Genomic DNA, 20,841 nt, shown 5'->3' with positions numbered 1-20,841 from the left:
ATAAGTTAACTTCAGATAAAAGGGATTTTAAGGTTGTTAAACACGGATAATTCATAGATTTGTCAAAAAAAAAAAACATGGATAACAAAAAAGAGGAGCCATTAGCATAAGGCCTAAGCTTTACAATAAAAAGTAAAAGCACACCTCTTCACGCCTAGGCCTTACAATAAAACGCAGAGGCGCACCTCAAAACACTGCCCAAATATGCAGTTCTAGTTCCAAAAACCATTATAATGGCCAGAAAATGTGCACCCATAAAGTGCGAAATATGAAGCTCCAAAAATGGTGCAAATCTAACGGATTTATGAACACTAAATATGGACATTCCAAAACATACGTTACAAGAAACACTATTTCTAAGGCTTGAAATCCTTTCTAGATGATCGATTTGCTGTTTTTGCTTTGCCAAAACAGCAATTTTCTGCAAGATTCGAGTCGAAACCCTACACCAACTTTTTCCATAGAAAAAACATGGACAAATCCACCGAAAAGACATGAACAATTCATAGATTTGTGGGTGCACCCATGCACGTGAACCCACATTCAAACTCAAAAGCATTGTATCCAAGAGAATATGATTATCCAATACAGCATGTTACAAAACAAAATTTCCAAACTATTATTTATCATTATTAGCTTCTAATCTATGAATGAAACTGTTGAACCCAAAAAAAACACAGTTTCTCAAAACAGACTGGACATTCCAAGAAATGCTCATTTGTGAGATGCAAACAAAGAGCTATCCCCAAAACCAATAAAAATAAATATAAAAAATAAAAAATAAAAAAGATAGATTTACTCACTAGTTCTCTATGTCTTAACTGAGGTATGTTTTGGTTATGAAGTCCATATCGGAGTCCTTGCCACAAACCCATGATCCATCTCCTCTCGTATCCATAAAAGAATTAGTCCATTTTGCTCTTTCGTATTTTACTTGTCGCAATAAATTCTTTATGACAGAACGCGTTTAGGGGCTGCCCAAAACTTCACTTTCTTGTCTGCCCCCGAAGTGGCTAGAACTGTCGCAAACTCACCCCCTGATACACAGATGGTAGCAAATGCAAGATATAATAATATAGGCAAATATGATTCAGTAAGTCATATGAGTAGCTTATAAAAACTGGTTATGACTGATTAGCACTTTCTTCTGTCATCGATGTTAACAATCTGTTACCCTTTCTGTTTTGATATTTGCCATATAAAATTGATCTTAGACCTTATACGTGCTTGGATCGTCATGAAAGAGAGCACATTAAAAACTGGTCTTCGATGAGGTAGAAATAGATAGCTAAATAATAACTATAGAGGTACCTGTCAGGATAGGCTGAGATGCCCAGGCAATTCCCATGATATCACCTGAGGAACAAGAAGCAAGGAGCAGTTAGTCACAGGTATCTTTCACCAGGATAAAGTTCAGCTTTTCAGTCATCCCAAATTCCAAATGCCTATAGTTTATCTGTATTCGAGCATAGGAGTGCATGTATTATAGAAGCAGCAGTGAAACACAAGCTTAAGGAAGCCTGAGATCAAGATATATATGCTTCAGAAGTCAGATACATTCAGCTTGAAATAGAGTGGATGCAAATACGATCTTACATGAAAAAAATATGGTAAAGAAAGGTTCCAAAAGTATACATAATAGGCATCCCATTCAAAAGATGTCAGTATGCACTGAAAAAAAATCTCAACTACAGAAATAATCAAGGGAAAAAAAAGGGAACTCCTTGCCTTCATGTGATTTATCAGCTGTATCCAAGATTTCTCCACTTTCCATACTTAGCCACTGCAACATGGATCCATGGGTCGCAGCCAGTATCTTTCCATCAGGCGAAACACTGAGGCGGTCATAATGCAAAATTGAGCCATTTGCATCGCGTAGTGGTATAGGGAACACCTTCAAAGTCTTTGGGTCTTCATCCAGATGATATCGAACTAGAAAAAAGAAAAAAGTAGTAGCATAAGATATCAGTGCAATAAAGCCGAAAGTAAAGAGCCAGGGCCAATCCATTAGGCATTGCCAATGCGGCAAGGCAATGACAGTGCCTAAGATTCGAAATGAGAATTATCTATTAGTAATACATGTGCATCATATATATACATAAATACACAGAAACAAACATGTCAAAACATCTCCAAAGAAACTCCCTAATGAAAAGGGAAGGTACAACAACAGAAATGCTTAAATGCCAATTAATACAAGAACAGAAAGAAGCCACCCCAATGGCAACATGAAAGCGACAATGGTAACTCAAACACCACAAACTAGTATCCACACAAAGGCCATCCAATTGGTACCAACCATTAAATTTCCACCAACGAAGAAAATGGATACCCACCATTAATATTCCATATCCTGATGGAACCATCCTTTGATGCTGTAATGATTTGTTCTGAATTTGGAGCAAAGCACAGCCAAGTCACAGCACTCTGAATGTTGACATAGACGTTTAGAATCTTATGAAAAGGAACGGAAGAAAGACATTGACGATACTAACAAGCTAAGAAATAATAAATAAATAAGTAAATAATGTAGACACCTTTGCATCAGATTTAGGATACCAACATGGAATGAGTAATCACTATTGAATAAATGTTCTTTTGCAATCACATAAAACCTCAAAACAAAAATTCAAATAACCTTTTTCTCCTCTTGATCAGCCAACACTCAATGGCATTTCAAGCAAAAACATGTAATAGTGCCACACTAGATAGGTCTGAGAAGCAAAATTAGTCAACTGTAAACAGATGTGGCTAAGAATAAATAGAGGACACATACAAATTTGACATGTCCTGGTGTACAAAACAACACTCATATAATTCAGTAATATGTCCGTAGCTTACAATTACAATCATCTGGGTAAATCCAAATATACAAGATCATTGATTGAACCCGGGATCATCACTTTGCTCACCATGACAACCAAAAATACTGCCGGCCACCGCTTTCCAGAAGGAAACACACGCAGTTGCCATCATCCCAAAAGATAAATGCTAAACCGGAACAATTGATATGATGGAACCCTCTTAGAGAAGGGTAGTAGTTTTATTCTTTTTTCCTTTCACGAGTAACAAGAACACAGTATAATACTCATACTAGGACAATGGAACCTCAGAACATCATCAAAGGGAATATGAACTCACTTAGCATAGAACAGGGAACACCAAACTTAGCAACGTTCTCACCAACATCACCAGCCTCCAAGGGGGAAGAAGAGATCTCAACAAGCAAATAATCATAAGTAATACATGAAAACATCCATAACGACATCACATACTACGTGGCAATATAAGCTGAACAAAAATCCATCTGATTTTTCTCAGATAAAAACTTCAATCTCATATCAAACGAAAACGAAGCAAACTGAGGACAAGCTCTAAAGATGGCAAAAAAAATCTCATAAAACCAAAGGCTTCTAGTGATAACTGCCCTGCGTTTACTAAACTATTTGAAAGCAATTTCTAATGTTAAAGTCAAAGTGAATTAAAGAGGCAATTAGAGGAGCAGAACCTATGCACAGAAGAACCTTCCAGGTGGTTCTTGTTTTTCTTTTTTTAATGTTATCCCAGGTAGAATAATTGAAATTGACAAATCATAAAACTAGGATAAGAGAAAAAAAGAATATGGCAATTAATCAAAACATATAAATTCCATAAAGTTAAAACTGCCATACCTCCCCATAACACATTACAAAAGCATTGATTGTCATACCATATGAACAATATAAATTGCAATCGTACATAACATTATTCTAGTCTTGGCATGTTGGATCATCTTTTTTCCATAAGATTGGCATGTCGAATATCATATGCATAAATTCATCATCATCACCATTTGAGCCATATGAACAATATAAATTGCAATCGTCCATAACATTATTCTAGTCTTGGCATGTTGGATCATCGTTTTTCCATAAGATTGGCATGTCGAATATCATATGCATAAATTCATCATCATCATCATTTGAGCCTTATCTCAAGTATTTGGGGTCGGTTAGTATCATGCATAAATTAATAAATTAAAATAACTAAAAATAATAACATGATTATGAGGGTATGGGAGGGATCTACTGAAAAGGAAAACAGTTCAAACACTTTGTTTAAGATAAGTGAGGGAAATAGATAAATAATGTGCACACAATTTTCACAAGCAAGTGCATAAACTAACGATAGTGGTTACCTTATGACCCTTGAGCTGCATAACTTTTGAAATCTCCTTCACAGCGCCGTCCTTAGCATAAACAATCTCCCACACCTATGCAGGAGGCAACATCAACAAAATGATACTTGTTCTCTCTTAGCATGTACATGATAAGGTGAGAAAGAAATTCAACTTATAATCAGCAACACTGAACTAAAATGAGAACTCTAAACAGAAAGCTCATTAGAAGATGATGACTATTTCTAGATAAAATATTACAACCAGCAATTCTCTATTACAAATAACAGCAAAAAATTTAAACAATACAATTTTCTGAATAGATGGAAAGAAGGTAATGAATAATTAAAAACTGTTACAGCCCTAAAGAAACAACTTTGTTGCAGTAGGGTAACTTAAACTTCCTCTAAGAATATCACCATCATCATCGAAGCCTTATCCCAACCATTTGGGGTCAGCTAAACTTCCTTTAAGAATATAATGAACACGAAATTGGAATAAACTCAAGAAATCAGCAGGGGCAAAGAACTCTGGCTAGTTGATTCAAAATATGTAAGAAGGATATCGATCTCTGATACCTTCACAAGATCACAAGGATAAAAGATCTCGAACAACTTGAAATTTCTCATAAGTACTAGGGAACTTTGCTGGAGTGATCTATCATGAAGAATATGATGCTGATCATGGCCACAACATCAATTTCGAGATCTTGCATAAGTTTTAAAAGCATCCAATATGACACCCGTTTTGATTTATCCAAGTAGTAGTACTTTAATTTCAGTGGTGACCAACCATGTCCAGAAACCTACAGTTAATTCAATGCTGCGAGAACTTTAGTCTTTAGATAGTCATCCCATAATGAAACAGGAAGAAGCTAGGAAAACCTTAAAAGAATTTCATTTTGCAATTTCAATGGAGACATTCTCTTGCTATAAAGAGATAGATAAGAGAAAATGGATAAAGTAATGTACAGATGGGAGTAATGTAAAGATGGATTGAGAAATTTCAGCCCCCTTCTTACTGTTACTCTTGCAAGGTAGAAAGAAGAAAGCATCCCACATTTTTTATTACAAAGTTGCTCAATAGTTTATATTTATATTGCAGAACTATCCATCGGGATTTTCTTTCTTCTCCCCCTCTGATCATAACTAACAACAAGATTATACTCAGCCAAAGATATTCAAGGCCTCACCACCAACCAAAAGGCATCCCTAGAAACCACATGCTTCCCAATGCTTGATTCTCCTGATCAAGTATTTCACGTGGTAGCTTCCATGCAACCAACCAAACAAGAAGGAATGCGAGCTGCCACAGAGCACCATCCTAAGAAAATATTAATATTTCTGTATTAGATAACGTCCATATATACATACTGCTCAATTAAAATAAAATTTTGTCTTTAGCCCAATGCGCATCAATGCCCGCCCTCTGGTATTTGAGCCCCAGGGTCTGTTCCTGTTCCCGCTTGCAGAAGCATGGTGGGAATTTGGTTCTTACCTTTTGTTACAACCTAATTTTTCTCCACTGTTTCCTAGCAGCCTTCATACCTTAGTGAAAGGGCCTCACCATAGATTTACCAAAATATTCATATAGAACCCATTTCAAAGAAAGAGAAAATTCCTTTTTGGGGTGAATCAGTGGCGAGAGGGCCCCTACCCTTAGGAATTGAGCCTAGGAGAAAAGACCTTGCTATATAGAATATCTAGAACATGATGAACACAAATTTTACCCTACATAGTTTGATACCATTTTCCCATGGAAATTCCTGAAATAGTGGTTATTCCTCTGAATAGAAAAGCAAAGCATTGGATTTCAACAGAGGCTTTCCTAATTCATGAAATTGAGAACTGGGGAGGAGTGTTTCACAGCATTTCAGGGGGAGCTTTTTGGGCTTTGACTAAAATATCTCTAACCCCAAGCTATGGATATGCTTGATATTGTCCTTACCGTTTTCATATCTCTTGTTAAGGCATCAGGAAGATGATGATCTTTTCTTTGAATTTTTTCAATTGTGAATTGTACTGGGATAGTAAAAACTGCCACCAAGCGTAACATTACTGTTTAGGGCTGGTTCTCAGCTTCTTTTTCATAATATTGGCCAGATTAACCTTGTTAGAGCCACTAATTAAGATTTTACGTCTCTAAAGAATAAATCTTAGTCCCCATTTTATCAAATACCAAAAAAAAAAAGTAATCTACATATTGAAGAGAAATGTAGTAAAGAAAAACAATAAAAAATAATGAATCTAATAAAATAAAAAATATATATAATTAACAATTCAACATTAAAAATATGTAGAGAAGAATTTAAATAAAATAGAGAGCAAGCCATTTTGCCAACTTCAATTATAAAAGCAGAGATTTGCACATCTTATCAAACACCAACTATGCAACAATAAAATAAAATAACACTATGTTAACAAGACAATAGAGTATTTTTTCTAAAATATACGAAAATAGAAAAATAAAAACAACATAGGAAATTAGCTTTATAATGAATCTAGAAAATACACAAATATAGGAAAACCAACGCACTTCTAATCCCATTTCGAACAACATTACAACATAAAAGTAAAACACAAAAGAAACTTATCTTGTCAAACATCAACATATTGACTCTTTAAAAAGTAAAATAATTTAATATTATGGAGGAAATTAGTTAAAGGTAAGAAGTAAAATCAAATGAATCATACCAGTCACAATAAAATGTAAGTGAAGATCTACTAGAAAATCCAGAGCAAGACTTTCAAACAGCTTGGATGGTGAAGAGAAGAAGCTGGCATTTTTTCTTAATGTAATTGAAATAGAAAAGATGTATAGAGAGGAAAAGCTAATTTCTTTTGAAAACGTAATTATGAGAAAAAGAGATAAAAGATTCATAAAAACAAGTGAGGAGAAAAAAGATTTTAAATTTTGTTCATACCAAAGAGGTATGGAGGACAAAAGAAATCATATAATTTTGCTATTTCTACAATGAATTTTTTATGAAAATAATAAGAGAATAGGGTAAATTAGAGGAGAAGATCTCTAAAATTGTAGGAAACAAGGGGATTTCCGGACAGTATGCTCTTTCTTTTCTGTTCACACCTCTCTCTTAACAAAAAATTTCCCATCGCTCCATCCCTGGACTCCCCCACCCGAGGTCCTCTCATATATTAAGTGTTCTTGTTTGATTGAGTGCCATACTGCCACATGATAACCTCTGAACCGCGACAATCTAGAACTGATAATTAAAGAGCTCGTATAGCACCCAATTATGGAATGGCTAACCTCCCACCTTTGAAAGCTTCCAGACATGGATAACCAAGATTCCCCATGTTGCACACGTCAACCCCATCCTAGGCCTGAGCTTCGAATCAGAATTCAAATTCAAACACCTAAAGAGCAGAGGCTTCCCCTCTACCATCCATGGGGCAAACTGAAACATCTTATAACAAGACTCAGGGCAGGGATGTCAACAAAGGACAAAACCGGACATATTCCGTTGAAAACGGGCACAATTAGCCAAATCTAAAATATAAATATTTCTTAACCTGTCGAACAGTCGACCTCGAATGATTAAATTAGCCAAATGCTGAGGGTTTGTGATCCAAAGCTAGATACTGAAGCTCTGCATGCAATGGCAGTTTCCAAGTAGATCATTGGGACTCCATCACATGGTCCATATTTTTGAACAAATGAACGAAGAAAACGGTAGCAAAATCTCTTATTAAAGCAAGGCCTGTGTGAGATCAAAGAAGAAGTTACCATGCACAAGGAGCATAGGAACAAGCATTATTTTTCACATGATTATAATGTCCAGAAAACAGCACCATGGCAGTTGACATCCGCAACATCGTGAAAATATAAGCAAAAACAATGTTAAGGCCAATTATAGTTCAATTTGCTCAGTGAGCTAGTTCTCAAGTAAGTCTTTACGATCAATACTACCAAAAATATAATTATAATAGTAATGATAAACAATGTATCCACATCACTTGATATTAAACATCATGCAACACTTGAATAAACCTAATCAGTTCTATGAAGTTAGTGGAGAAAAAAAGAGAGGCACTTCATGATTGAAAAGAAAAGATCTTGGCAAGAAAACTATGCAAAGCTAATTATATTCTTAACAGCACATCCAAGAGAAACTGAATTATTTATCAACGGTGCATCCACTCAAGCAATTCATCTTTATTACTAGAAGTGACTTGGAGACAGCCAACCTTGACATCTGCTGTGAAAGCTGCAGCAGCCAGGAAACGCCCATTGGGAGAAATTGTTGTCATAGTATTCTTGAGCTGATTTGTATCAGCAACTCCCAGGAGTTTCCCACTTTTCCCATGCCAAATCTTGATATCAGTACCTAATTTGGTAAACAAGTGTAAAACATCCCAGGGAACACATGCTGAGATTGCCTACTGCATAAAATAAATTTAGTGCCTAAACAACCATAAAAATAACAGGAAAGTCGTGGAAAGCAATTCTGTAATCATATTCTGAGAAAAATTTACAGCTGAAATCCAAAATTTAAACAATCTATTTTTTCTTTTTCTTTTTTTAATTAACTTGCATGGAACTTTATTAGTGAAAACCAAAAAATGTTGAGAATTAAACAGAATTTCAGCCTCCTCTCATGCAATCAGCTTCTTCTTTTTTTTCTTTTTCTTTCTTTCTTTTTTTGAGAATGTTCTTTTTCTTTCCTTCTTTCTTTCTTTTTTTATTTTTTTTTTTTGTTTTGTGGGGTGGGAGTGGGGGGGGGGACAGGGGTGAGTGTTCTTTGATGGTTAATGCACTCAGCAACTGATACATATGGAATCTCTAAAGCCTATACCTGGAAGGGGTGGTGGTTTAGAGTTCATCTATTCCCCATCTGAAAGGAAAAATAACGTGATTCACTTTTGCTGGGAAATCTTGAAAATGTCAAGGACGTAAGGCCTGTTCCCATGTCACATCAAACTAACTATTTTTTGATATAACACCTGCTTCATCACAAGTGATTCTAACCAGGCCTCCACACATGCAAAGCTCAAAACATCTTATCTTTCCTCCCAAACCGAGAACCCTTATTTTCTCACTTATCATATCCCTTGCTGGAAACACCTCCTCACAGCTATCATCCAAAGCCGTTTCACAAAGTCTTGTGGACTTCATGATCCCTCTAATCATGAACACTTCCCCTTTGGACTGGCAAATCACACCTCTGTCTTCGCATTGCTAGATCCATCCTTCCTGAATCTTGGCATCCCGATATCACCAAGGCTACACATAGTGCTCCTGTCAAACTTAAGCTTAGAACTCCCTCTGGTGGACCTCTTCAAACTTCCTTAAAACAGCACTGAGGAGCTTCAATACTTTACATCATCCCCCACCCACATAATCAACCGTCCCGCTCACTAAGGTGCTTTTCTAACTGGAGCCCATGTGATTAAAAGCACATAACATCCACACTTCTCGCAAGGTGTTGCCAAAGTGTAAAATATCATACAGAACATATGCTGAAACAGATGGATTCTAGAAATCTGGTTTTTTCTGCTTTTTCCATGTCCCCAGGGGAACACTCACTTTCATCTTTGGCTAGCCCCGCTAAGTAACAAAGACCTGATGAAGTTCTTGAATCAGCACCCATCTTGCAACTCAAACTCAGACATTCTGCATGCCTAACTTAGTATCCAACAGCTTCCCAATTAGAGTCTATCCAACCACTTCACTTACCCGTGTGTCCACCTCCTCAGACATTCACCCCCTTTTTATCAAACAATGCCAACCCCTTTTTCCAACATCCAAGACCCTCACTGTTTGAGAAGCCATCAACTACGGTCCCTTGACCTTCCTATATGTCCATCCAAGACATCTCCTCCCCTCCTCATGTGTCATAAGCAAACACCCTGCACTTCTATCACAATAAGCCTCTATTTACCACATAAACTGTCTGTCCACCTTCAAGCCATGTACTTCTTTTTTTCACTAATAACTCCCCCCTTCACTACTTAGCATGAAAAGCAAAAAGTTCCCACCTATTCAACATTGTCAGGAAACCCCAATGTGTCCTAGAATATACATCCACAAGTACAAACATCTTCACTATGCTCCTACGCCATTCATCCAAAGAAAACACCAAAACTCTCTCATTATCAAAGCCAAACCCCAAGAGATCCTATTGCACCTCAAGTTAGCCCCTTCAAATTCTACTACAACCTAAGCAACCTTTGTTCCACGCAACCCCAATCTAGAAGCTTTGACATTCCATCCAAAGTCCACTAGCTAGACATTCAATACTGTTATCGGCTCTTCTCAAGAGTCCCTTGCCACACCGCCGTCAATACGGGGTACATCTTCTTATTGGGGAGCTTACCACATGGCCCTTTCTCTTTCATCTCGTCCCCCCTGAACCATTTAGCACATGATATATTGCCTTCTTGGCATCTGCATCCAGATCTAAATTAACCTTGCCTCACTGTCCCCTTTTTGTGTATACAGAAAAAGACCAGATCCAATATTGAATGTGTGACATCAATCATGGCCCCATCTTATCCCCACAAATAGGCACAAGTCAGACAAATCAAACCCATAACAATAATGTTAAAAATATGCACACAATCTCCAGTAGTAATTTCTATTACCAAGCATGGGATTTACACTCATAAGACAAAAATCTGCAAGTCATTAGCCTATAATGCAACCCATCGTTATTTATAATAATTAATTCAGCAAAAGATTGACTTAATCAAAAAATAAAACAATGTCAAAAGATTGAATTAATCAAAAAAGAAAACAATGTTAAACAAGACATCCATATTTGTTGATAGATCAGGTGCCTAAAATTGATGTAGGCGCTACATTCATTCAGATACCAATTACAATCTTCAAACTGCTGTGAATAGCTATCAATCACAATGGCCTTGGGGATCAAGAAATTAGCCACCATAACACCACAAATGTCATAAGCTCGTCTAGACAAGGAATTATGATGCCGTGTGGCTGCTGAAAAGTAAGAGATATCCAGCATATTTAAATAAATAAGGTGAGGCCATCATTCTTGAGTGAAAAAGTTATAAACTCAATCCTCGATGCATCAAGAACAAGGTTGAAGTCAAGCCTTCAACAAGGTAAGCATACCTTCAGAACATGAAGCGATAATCATGCTCCCATCACCGGTTCCATAGCTTGCAGTTGCACCAGAAAGAGTTAAGATAGCTCTCTGGTCATGCACTTTGTGATGTTCCCAGTTGATTTCGGGGAGAGGAAGCTTGGGTTGCTGCTTTGTTCCATTTTCTGTCTTAGTATTAGCCTCACCATACATATATAAGGCAGAACCAGAAATTGTTTGCGCAGCCACAACAAAAGATGATGCATCCTCACAAAATGCAACGGCGGTGGGGTGACCCCCCGTTGGCAAGTTAACCTTAAGTGATCTGCACAATCATAAGATAAAGGCATGTATGAGACAATAAATGGAAATCATATGAACCATACAAGCATAATGGACACAAACTGCTAAAGTGGAGATAAGAATAAAAAGCACTTTGTTTTGATAAAAATGGCTAAGTGACAGCAAGGAATTTATTTTTCTACAGACAACATACTTGAAGCTCTTACTGGAAGCATCATCTAGCTTGAATACTCTGACAACTCCATCTGCGCAAGCTATAAACAGCAAACATAAAATGAAAATCGGCATAAATAAGTAAACTCAGTCTTTTCATTGCATTTGTTTTGATGAATAAAAACTTATCTTTTTGGAAACTAGCCTCATGAGTTTTTATGAACCTATTTTTAGAACTCCAACACAAATTTCCAATATTAACATCTGAATGTTGTTAAGATCAAAATGTATTGTTTATATCAAAGTGTATTTCCAATATATTACTCTTGCATGTAAGAAATGCAAGGATACTTATGAGATTGCATTTGTTTGTCTTTACAAATTATCAAAAAAATGAATGAATGAACGAATAAATAAATGAAGCCATGAGAACCACAAAACTCGACGTGAAAGAATGCAAAGAGGGTTTTGAATAACCCATTTGTATCAGATCAATGGACTCAATAGGGTTCCAGAACCATGCAGGAAGCCAAATATATACAGGTTCAAACATTTGTAATCATCGAAACAATAACGAAATCCAAATTGAAACAAATGATTCAATTTGCATTGATAATTCAGCTCGTACCAGTAGCCAAACTCCGGCCATCACGCGAGAAACAAAGACCAGGTACAGAATCTCCATGCCCCTTTAGAGTGTTCACATCCAAAGGATGGTGCCTCTTATGATGATCCTAAACATCAATTATACACAGAAACATCACAAATTATAGTATGGAACCTTTAACCCTGGATACTACCGTTAAGTAACCCAAAACCTTAAAAACCCATGGCATAAAACACAAGATCATAAATAGCTGAACCATAAATCACCAGAATTTGTACCCTACAAACGACCAAATGAGAAACATCACAAATTACAGTATTGCACAACCCAAATCAAAAAAATAACTGGTAATCAACACTAGACCCTAAATTCCATAGACCACAACACATACCCATAAAGAACCGAATAATAAATAATCAGAAGAACATCACAAACTACAGAATGATGCAACTCAAACCTGAAAATTATTGACAAAAATCCCTAACTTAAAATCCACAGTCTAAAACACGAAACCATAGAGAATACAGCCGTAATCACCAGAAAAATGCACCTTGTGAGCAGTACAACCAGAAACATAACAAATTACACTACGATGCAACCATAAATCGGGAAAACAATATGATCAATAGATCCAACACCTAAACTACGGAGCCTAAAACACGAATTCCTAAGAACTGAACAAGAAATCGCCACAAAATGTACCTTGTCAGCAGCTGATGACTGAGGCTTAGCATGAGATTTCTTTGAGCTCTGAATATGAGGCTTCAAAGGCTTCCGGTTCGAAGTTTCCGGGGAAATCTGGGCAATGAATTTGACTTCATTTCTTCTACGGCGATAGTAATCTGAGAAGATAAAAAGAACTAAGAGGCCGCCCACGATTGCAGAGATGATGGATAGTGGAACCAGAGGAACCCCTAAAATTACAGACGATGAAACGAACGCCATTTTTTAGGGTTTTTTTAGGGTTACAGATGTCCTCTGAAGCTCTTGCTCGGAGGTCTCACAGTGGAGTTCAGAGCATCGAAACCTGCAAGTCTTGGGCGTGCTGGCTGCTGCTCTTGCAAGCTAAACAAACGTGCGAGCTCTGAAACGAAGTGAATAAAAAGCCCTGTGCTCCCGCGGGAGCAATTCGAACATTTGCTCCCTCGGACAAATTGCCTACGGGGGTTGTTTGGATCTTCGAATTACCTTACCAGTTTTTAAAAACTCGTTGAGTCGAGTCGGACTCGTCCGGATCTACTCGAAAATCGTCTGTTACCGAGTCAGTTACACAAAAAAATCGAGAATCGCCCATGAATCATGAGTCTCACTGTTCCACGAAATAACCGGGAATCGCCTGTGAATCATGAGTCTCACCCAAAAAGCGAAAAATCGGGAATTGTTCGTGAATCGCGAGTCTCATCCAAAAAATGTATTTTTTAAGCTTACACGTGGCCGCCTCAAAAGAGTGACATGTGGCACACCTCACCTCACGTCTGCCCCCTCACTTTCCTACAAGCACAATGCATAATAGAGTATCTATTACACACGACTCTATAGATAACCAAGCACCACTCACCCTTCAATGTGGGGTAATTCCCACAAAAAATCATTAAAAAAAGATAATTGAATATATATTATTATAAGATAGAATCACACGAGGCGATGTGGCTGTATTGGTTGACAACGCTGATTTTTCATTGGACGTCTTGAGTTTGAACCCCTTAGCGCACAACAAAGAAAAATTTGAGTTCGAACCCCTTAGCGCACAATAAAAAAATACAAAAAAACTTTTTGTTGTCAAAAAAATAAACAAAGGCAGAAAATACTGTTGTAAAAAAATAGAAAAAATATAATATAAAAGGCATTTCAAGATAAAGATAAAAAAAGATAATACAACATTTTTTTATTTTTCTTGTAAAAAAAATATAATTTGTTGTCAAAAAAATAAACAAAGGCATAAAATACTGTTGTAAAGAAATAAAAAAAATAAAAAATAAAAGGCTTTTCAAGATAACGATAATACAACATTTTTTTATTTTTTTTGTAAAAAAAATACAAGGTAATATAACAATAATTTCTTGCTAAAAGTAAAACAAAAGGCATAAAAAAATAAAATGTACTTTGGCAGCATCATTTTTTTATTTTTCTTGTAAAAAAAAATAAATAAAAAATACAAAAAGCAAAAAAAAATGTACTACAACATCTTCTTCTTTTGTCAAAAAAAAAACACAGATAATCAACAAGTATCATATTTTTCTTTTAAAAAAAATAAAAGATAACACAATAAGTATTTCTTGTCAACAAAATAAAAGGTATTTCTTCATACAACCTAGGAATAAATGGTCTAATTATATTTTTTATTTTTATAACAAGATGGTCTTTAACATAAATTTAGTAATATTGATTTAAAGATAGGATTCATACAATGAGGCCATTTGAAATCTCTCTCTTTCTACTAACAATATCTTCCACTAATTTATTCTAAAAACCTAAAAAATAAAAGAAAATTGGTACGCATTCTAATAATTTCTACATTGATAACCAAATCTTTTATTTTATTTATTAATTTTTGTATTATAAATCATGTAGTGTACTATTTTTCTTACAGTTGTCAATAATACATTTTAAATTAGATTTTTCTTAAATTAGATTTATACATTCTTACTGTACTATTTTTCTTACAGTTGTCAATAATATTTTTCTTACAGTTGTCAATAATATATTTTTAGCGGATTAGGGTTTTCCGCCAATTCGAGATTTTGGTGGCCAATTTTTCATCGATTTAGTCAACTCTTTATTGTAGTCCATATATGATTAAATACTTAATCCATGATAATTCTATGATTTTTTTTTTGTGATGTAAATTTAATGGTCAACATAAGTTCATACACGGAAAGAACGTCTCAATATTCATAAATTGATAAAAACAATGAAAGTTAATAATATATTACCCTCATTTCTTATTGGATTCCTAAAAAATAACATTTATAATGAATTTTAATAATTTTTGTGAATTTTTTTAAGGCTTAATCCGAGCGATTCGGCCCAATTCCGGATTCGGATCTCCGATTCACCAATCTGGATTGGTTTTTGGGATGCCCGATCCTGGTCACCGATCCGTTTTTTAAACCACTGCCTTAAAATATAGAATGAAGGTGCATCTCTAAAATCCTTCGAGAAAGGCGGCTTTGATATTGGAAAAATATTAAATTGATCACCTCATAGAGCTGTATAGACATGGAGAAAAAAATAGATTTTAACTCTCAAACATAATACATCTTGTAACACATTATCTTGGTACTCTATTTTCAAGATTTTCAAGTGTTTATTAATCTATTTGATTTGAACTATTTTTGGAGTTTAAAATTTTATACTTAGAAAAAACAATAGATTCTCGCACCATTCTGTCAAGGTGATTTTAAGTCGACATGTGCAATCGACACAAAACACAACAATCACTATATTAGGGTATATCCATAAACAAAGCTTTATTTTATTTCTAAGTATCAAACAATTCCAAGGTGTCTATGGAGGGCTTGTTAATTATCTGTATTGTCTCTTACAACAGAGATGTGAAATACCTTTGTTTAATCAATCGCAAATGAATCCACCAAGAGGAGGAACATGAGAGAAAGAACTAGCAAGTAAGTCATGCTGCTCTTCTTGGTTGTATGAATTTGGTCAAATAATTATACAACATTATAAATACATAAACATCTTTCGTTTTCTTCTTCATCCTCTTGCATTTATTTCTTTTTCTATTGTTGTTCCTCATGTTGTATCTTGTTTTGATAAGACTATTTATAGTCGTCAAACAATTCGATTGGTAGTTTTCGATTATGTCTAGTACTTGTGATGCGGTGCATGCAATGGTCCTCGTGTCTTGCTATAATGATAACACATGTCTTGCATGATTGTTGTATTTCTATAATATTCATCTCGTCTAAGATGTGTTATGTCATTACTTTATTTGGCACATCATTCTAAAAGAATGTAATATTCGTCATATGCGACTTGTAAGAGAGGGTTTTATATTTCTATTATATCCTTCTGACAAGTTCTGATTTTGTTGCCATCTGGAATGTATTTACAAATATTTGAACGTCACATTTTATATGATAAAGTGTGTAATGAGGAGCATATTTGTCATTGAACCTCACGTTTTATATGGGGCATGCTTATGTAATAGAGCATTAATAGTGTATGAAGTAGATTCAGTGGAGAGTCTCTCAAGTGTTTTAAAATTCACCAGATAGTCTCGTAATGGGCAAATCAATGTCACTATGTAAATAGAATCAAGATCCAAACTAAGCAAGTTATAACTATACGTGTACCTCTCGTACTTTAAATCATAGCAAAGCACTAAAGTGTAATTTTGTGTGAGCTTAATACTTTGATAAAGTATATAATGAGACCATTTGTCTTTACTACAAGGTGGTCACAATTAATCTTGACAGTTGGATACGAAATTAGGTGGTTGCATTTATTTCATTGACCAAACTCAAAGTTTTTAAAAAAAAAATCTCGAACTTTGCGACACACGCATGCTTTCACATTTGATGGTTGTAAGTAATTATGACCTCCCTATACGAAAGATAAATGAATTCATTGTATACAATCCCTAATACTTTAGTCCAAATATGATTTCTATTATAAGAAATTTGAATAAGGCTTCTCAAGGATGTATCATGACAAAGTGAGGATTAGGTTAAATTTATACCTAAATATATCCTAAGAATTTTCGATACCAAAATTATATCTCATGACAAAGTTTGGAGGTGCACCTTACTTTGATTGTTTGAGGTTGCAATATCATGCAAAGCACACCCTTTTGAAAAATATATTTCCTAAAGAAACATATTTTTATTGTTTGGATAGCATATGGATGCAACCAGGGAGATATATTTTTACTATTTTGATTTCAAAAAAGCATTTTTTAGATGAATTCCTAGCTTTAGTTTTGCCTGCATAATCCCCAAACTTATTTATTAGGATAAATTTCCATATCATAACATTCCAATTTTTTTTTCTATTTTTTTTTTTTATTAAAGAATGATTATTTTTTGCTAAACACCTTTTAGGTACAATTCACAAATGCTACCTCCCATACATTTGATCTAAACGAATGGGAGATGGCCTCAACCACAATGTCATGCCTAAACACTTTTATTTTTTCTATAAACCGTTTTGATTCATAATTTGGGATGTCTCATCCTTTCATATGGTTGCACCTATCAATAATATATAACAAAGCATTCGTGACAAAATCTAATGATTGAAATACCCTTGAAAGTTACAGGGATAGTTTGGTCATGTATTTTTGGATTTTTTTTTTTTTGTTGCAATGCTATATTGAGATGATAGCATGCATCAAATATGATATTCATATTATTTGTACAAAATAAATAAAAAAAAATACTATGAGACGTTATATCTTGGCCAAACAGTCAAAGGCGTAATTGTAACATTATGGCTAAAGCTATCACAACCATCCATTCAGATCAGACGGTTGCGAGACTGATATTTATGAATTCCCTCTACCTAATGGCATATAGTAAGATTGAATGAGAGTTATCCAATTTTTAATAGTCAAAACTAGTTGTTTAAGAATTTAAAATCTTTAAAATTAATCAAGTAAATCTTATACGATCAATAAAGGAAACCAATTTTGATATGTAGCAAAAGCTCATATTTTCACTAACATCTTCGAACCCTTAGAAACGCATTGCTATGCTCTAACACCAATTGACACGAACCTTTATATTTTTTTCATGAAAAATATTAAGCACATATATAATGAAGCCGATGATTACAAAATTGTGCACAACGTATTGTTTATACTCGAAATTATGGGTAGGGACTTCACCCCTGCCTTGGTTTTTCAAATGTTAACAAATTATGCTCTTAAAAAGAATCAGGTCCTAAGACCTTAGCTGTCTCGGATCACCAATATAGCCGGCTTCCCTCATATCTTAACTTTGAAACTCAACAAATAAAGCTTTCAAAAGGGATCTGAGATAAAAAGAAAATTTTAGAAAAATAGATTTAGAAAGAGAACGAGGGGAAGAGAACCACAAATAAACAACTAAACCATGTAGACGTAAATAAACAGGGATAAATAATATAACTACAAGATGCAAGAAGAATACGAAAGTAAAGAGCATGGAGATTAGGGAATACAACAAATCTAAACATGTATAACATAGAATAAAAGAGACAAAAACGGTTATGGAGATTCGTGATTACGAAAACAGAAGGAGATGAGGTCTTCGTCGATGAGGTAAAGAGATATAAGTACGAGATGAGGATAAAAATAATAATACAACGTGGAAGAACATAAAATGAGAGAAAGAGGAAAAAGAAAACTAACACTCATAAATAACATATAGTGAAAGTAATAAAATCAAATACAAGAAAAAGATGAAAGAAAATAATATTAAAAAGAGTGTTAAAATATTAAAAAGAGTGTTAAAATAAACGAGATAAATATAAGTAGAGAATTACTCATTGAAAGCAAGAGAGAAGCATAGGTGGAGATTGATTACTAATAAAAGATGATAGATAAAGCAAGAATAATGAATATAACAAGAAGAAGATAAGAGAAATTAAATTATTGAATAAAATATAAAAGAAAAGATGAAATGAACATAAGAGAGAGTGGGGAGATGAGAGAAATGAAAGATATGGGATCTAAGCTACAAGGTAAAAGAAAAAGGAGAAAGAAAAAGCAAATACCCATAACTACAATGAGATGAGCATCATATAGAAAGAATAATAAGCATTTAATTTAAGAGATAAGGGAAAGGGAATGAGATAGAAACATGAATAAATAAGACCTAGCTTATAAGATCAAGAAAAATAAGAAAAGAAAAGTAGATAACATTATCTTAAAGAAAAGAAACACACTAAATGAAAGAAAATAAGTTTTTAATGAAAGGGATGAGAGATGGAGAGAGCTCTACATTATCAACCAAGTAAGAAAGGGGAAAAAGAAGCAAATATATCAAATTAAAATAAATAAGTGTAACAAATAAGAGATAAACGAGCAAATAATAAAAAGAGAAGAGATTAGATGAGAGAAGAAGGTCCATATTATTAAATAGGGGAAATAAGGGAGAGGAGTAAATGCAATATTCGAAATGAAATAAATGCTATCAACAAATGAGGACAATCATGCAATAAAGAAGATGAAAATGGGAGAAAAGATGATGTAACTAATATATGGTAATAATACTACATTAAATGGAGAACAAAAGAAGATAAATATCCTAAATAGGGGAAAGTAACGAAAAATACATATAGATTTAACTAAAATAAATAAATGCAAGAGATGCTTAAAAGAAGAAAGAGAGAGAGTTACATCAAGAAATGAAGGAAGAAATGATGAAAATTATAACCATGTCCAATAAATGAAGATGAATGCTATAAAAACCATAGAAAGAATAAAACAACATTTAGGCTGGGCCCCAGGCCCGGTGCCCAAAGTTGGCACCGATTCGGAGCAGTTGGATGCACAGTCAATTCTGAACTTTCTCTAATTATCCGAACCGTCTTCGATTGATAGTGTAACTTGAAGGAGTTGGTGGTTTTGGTTTTGGATTGAAAGAGTTTAGTAGCATAGGATTTGCTCAAATGGACTCACATTGTGGCTTTTCTCTCAACCTCAACTTTGAGCTTAAGATCAAGGGATTTTGAGCATAGACCAATATTAAGATCAAAGGAACTTGAGCATAACCTAGGTTAAAAAAAATCAAGATTTCAGACCTTATGTTTGAGGCAAAACGGGCTATTTATAGGTAAAATGGACCCATGACAGCCTGAAGGTCGGTTTTATGTGATTTTTAGGTCATCAGAACCTTGATGACTTTTGGATTAGTGCTAGTGCTAGTTGGAATGACGTCATATCATTAATACGACAATAATGAACAAACATTAATTACTCATTCATGCGGTTTGATACAAACTTGTCAGTGTCTGTCGCTATTGGCAATGGCGTCGACGACATTCTGACTGTCTTCAAACGCTGTTCTTGACATGTGTCTTGTTCTGGTGACTATGATCTGGTTCAGATCGACTAATCACAACTTAAAGCTATTCTGACTGCCGCCAGTGACATTTGGAATGGCGTTAGATACCAGTTGGCACGTCATCTTGCTTGCACCTTCTTTTTGATTATCATCCAATAAAACTCCAATAACCTTGAGTTGTACTGACGTCTGACATGTCAGTACGGGGCTGTCATGTCGGCGCGTACAAATGACACATCAGGTGTCATCTCAGTCATGTCGGCCAAGCTGTTTCTCGCCTGGTGGAGGTATCGGGATCTAACACTGGTTGGAATGGAGTTGGCGGCATTGGCACTACCGCCAGACTTCTAGTCACTTTGCAACTCAAAAGAGGGAGGCATGGGGCTTGGTGCTATTTAGACTAGCTCTGGCGCCAATAAGAATGGTGTCAGGCTTCTGGTCTTTTGGGCTGCCTGTTCAGTGACTAACGTACCTTCGGACATTTGGTACGGCTTTAGTGGCCGTTGGGGTAACATCAGAGCATTCCTTTCTAAAATGCTTC

General features: G+C 35.1%; 1 protein-coding gene across 1 annotated transcript; it reads right to left on the bottom strand.

Moving 5' to 3' along the window:
- Positions 1-558: 558 nt before the first annotated feature.
- Positions 559-13,329, bottom strand: LOC18441553 (Transducin/WD40 repeat-like superfamily protein). The gene is made up of 10 exons (XM_006851783.4): positions 12,994-13,329; positions 12,313-12,418; positions 11,725-11,785; positions 11,258-11,553; positions 8,365-8,504; positions 4,178-4,252; positions 2,337-2,427; positions 1,729-1,932; positions 1,312-1,356; positions 559-1,037 (listed from the first exon to the last, which is right to left on the bottom strand). Exons 1-10 carry the CDS (start codon positions 13,234-13,236, stop codon positions 952-954), a joined length of 1,347 nt encoding a protein of 448 aa, XP_006851845.1. The 5' UTR covers positions 13,237-13,329; the 3' UTR covers positions 559-951.
- Positions 13,330-20,841: the final 7,512 nt, after the last annotated feature.

This window comes from Amborella trichopoda, chromosome 9 (genome assembly GCF_054954075.1).
Source record: "Amborella trichopoda isolate Santa Cruz 75 chromosome 9, AtrichopodaSantaCruz75HAP2 v2.0, whole genome shotgun sequence".
Classification (NCBI taxonomy): Eukaryota; Viridiplantae; Streptophyta; class Magnoliopsida; order Amborellales; family Amborellaceae; genus Amborella; species Amborella trichopoda.
The sequence above is the reverse complement of the archived record's forward strand: the minus strand, read 5'-3'. Positions and strand labels throughout refer to the sequence as shown.

Coding starts and splice junctions, on each gene's coding strand:
- LOC18441553 (XM_006851783.4), bottom strand. CDS start 13,236: ATGGCGTTCGTTTCATCGTCTGTAATTTTAGGGGTTCCTCTGGTTCCA. Junction 4,253..8,364: donor CTTTCACAGCAGATGTCAAG/GTTGGCTGTCTC, acceptor CCTCCTGCATAG/GTGTGGGAGATTGTTTATGC. Junction 1,933..2,336: donor CAGGATATGGAATATTAATG/GTGGGTATCCAT, acceptor TCTTTTTTCTAG/TTCGATATCATCTGGATGAA.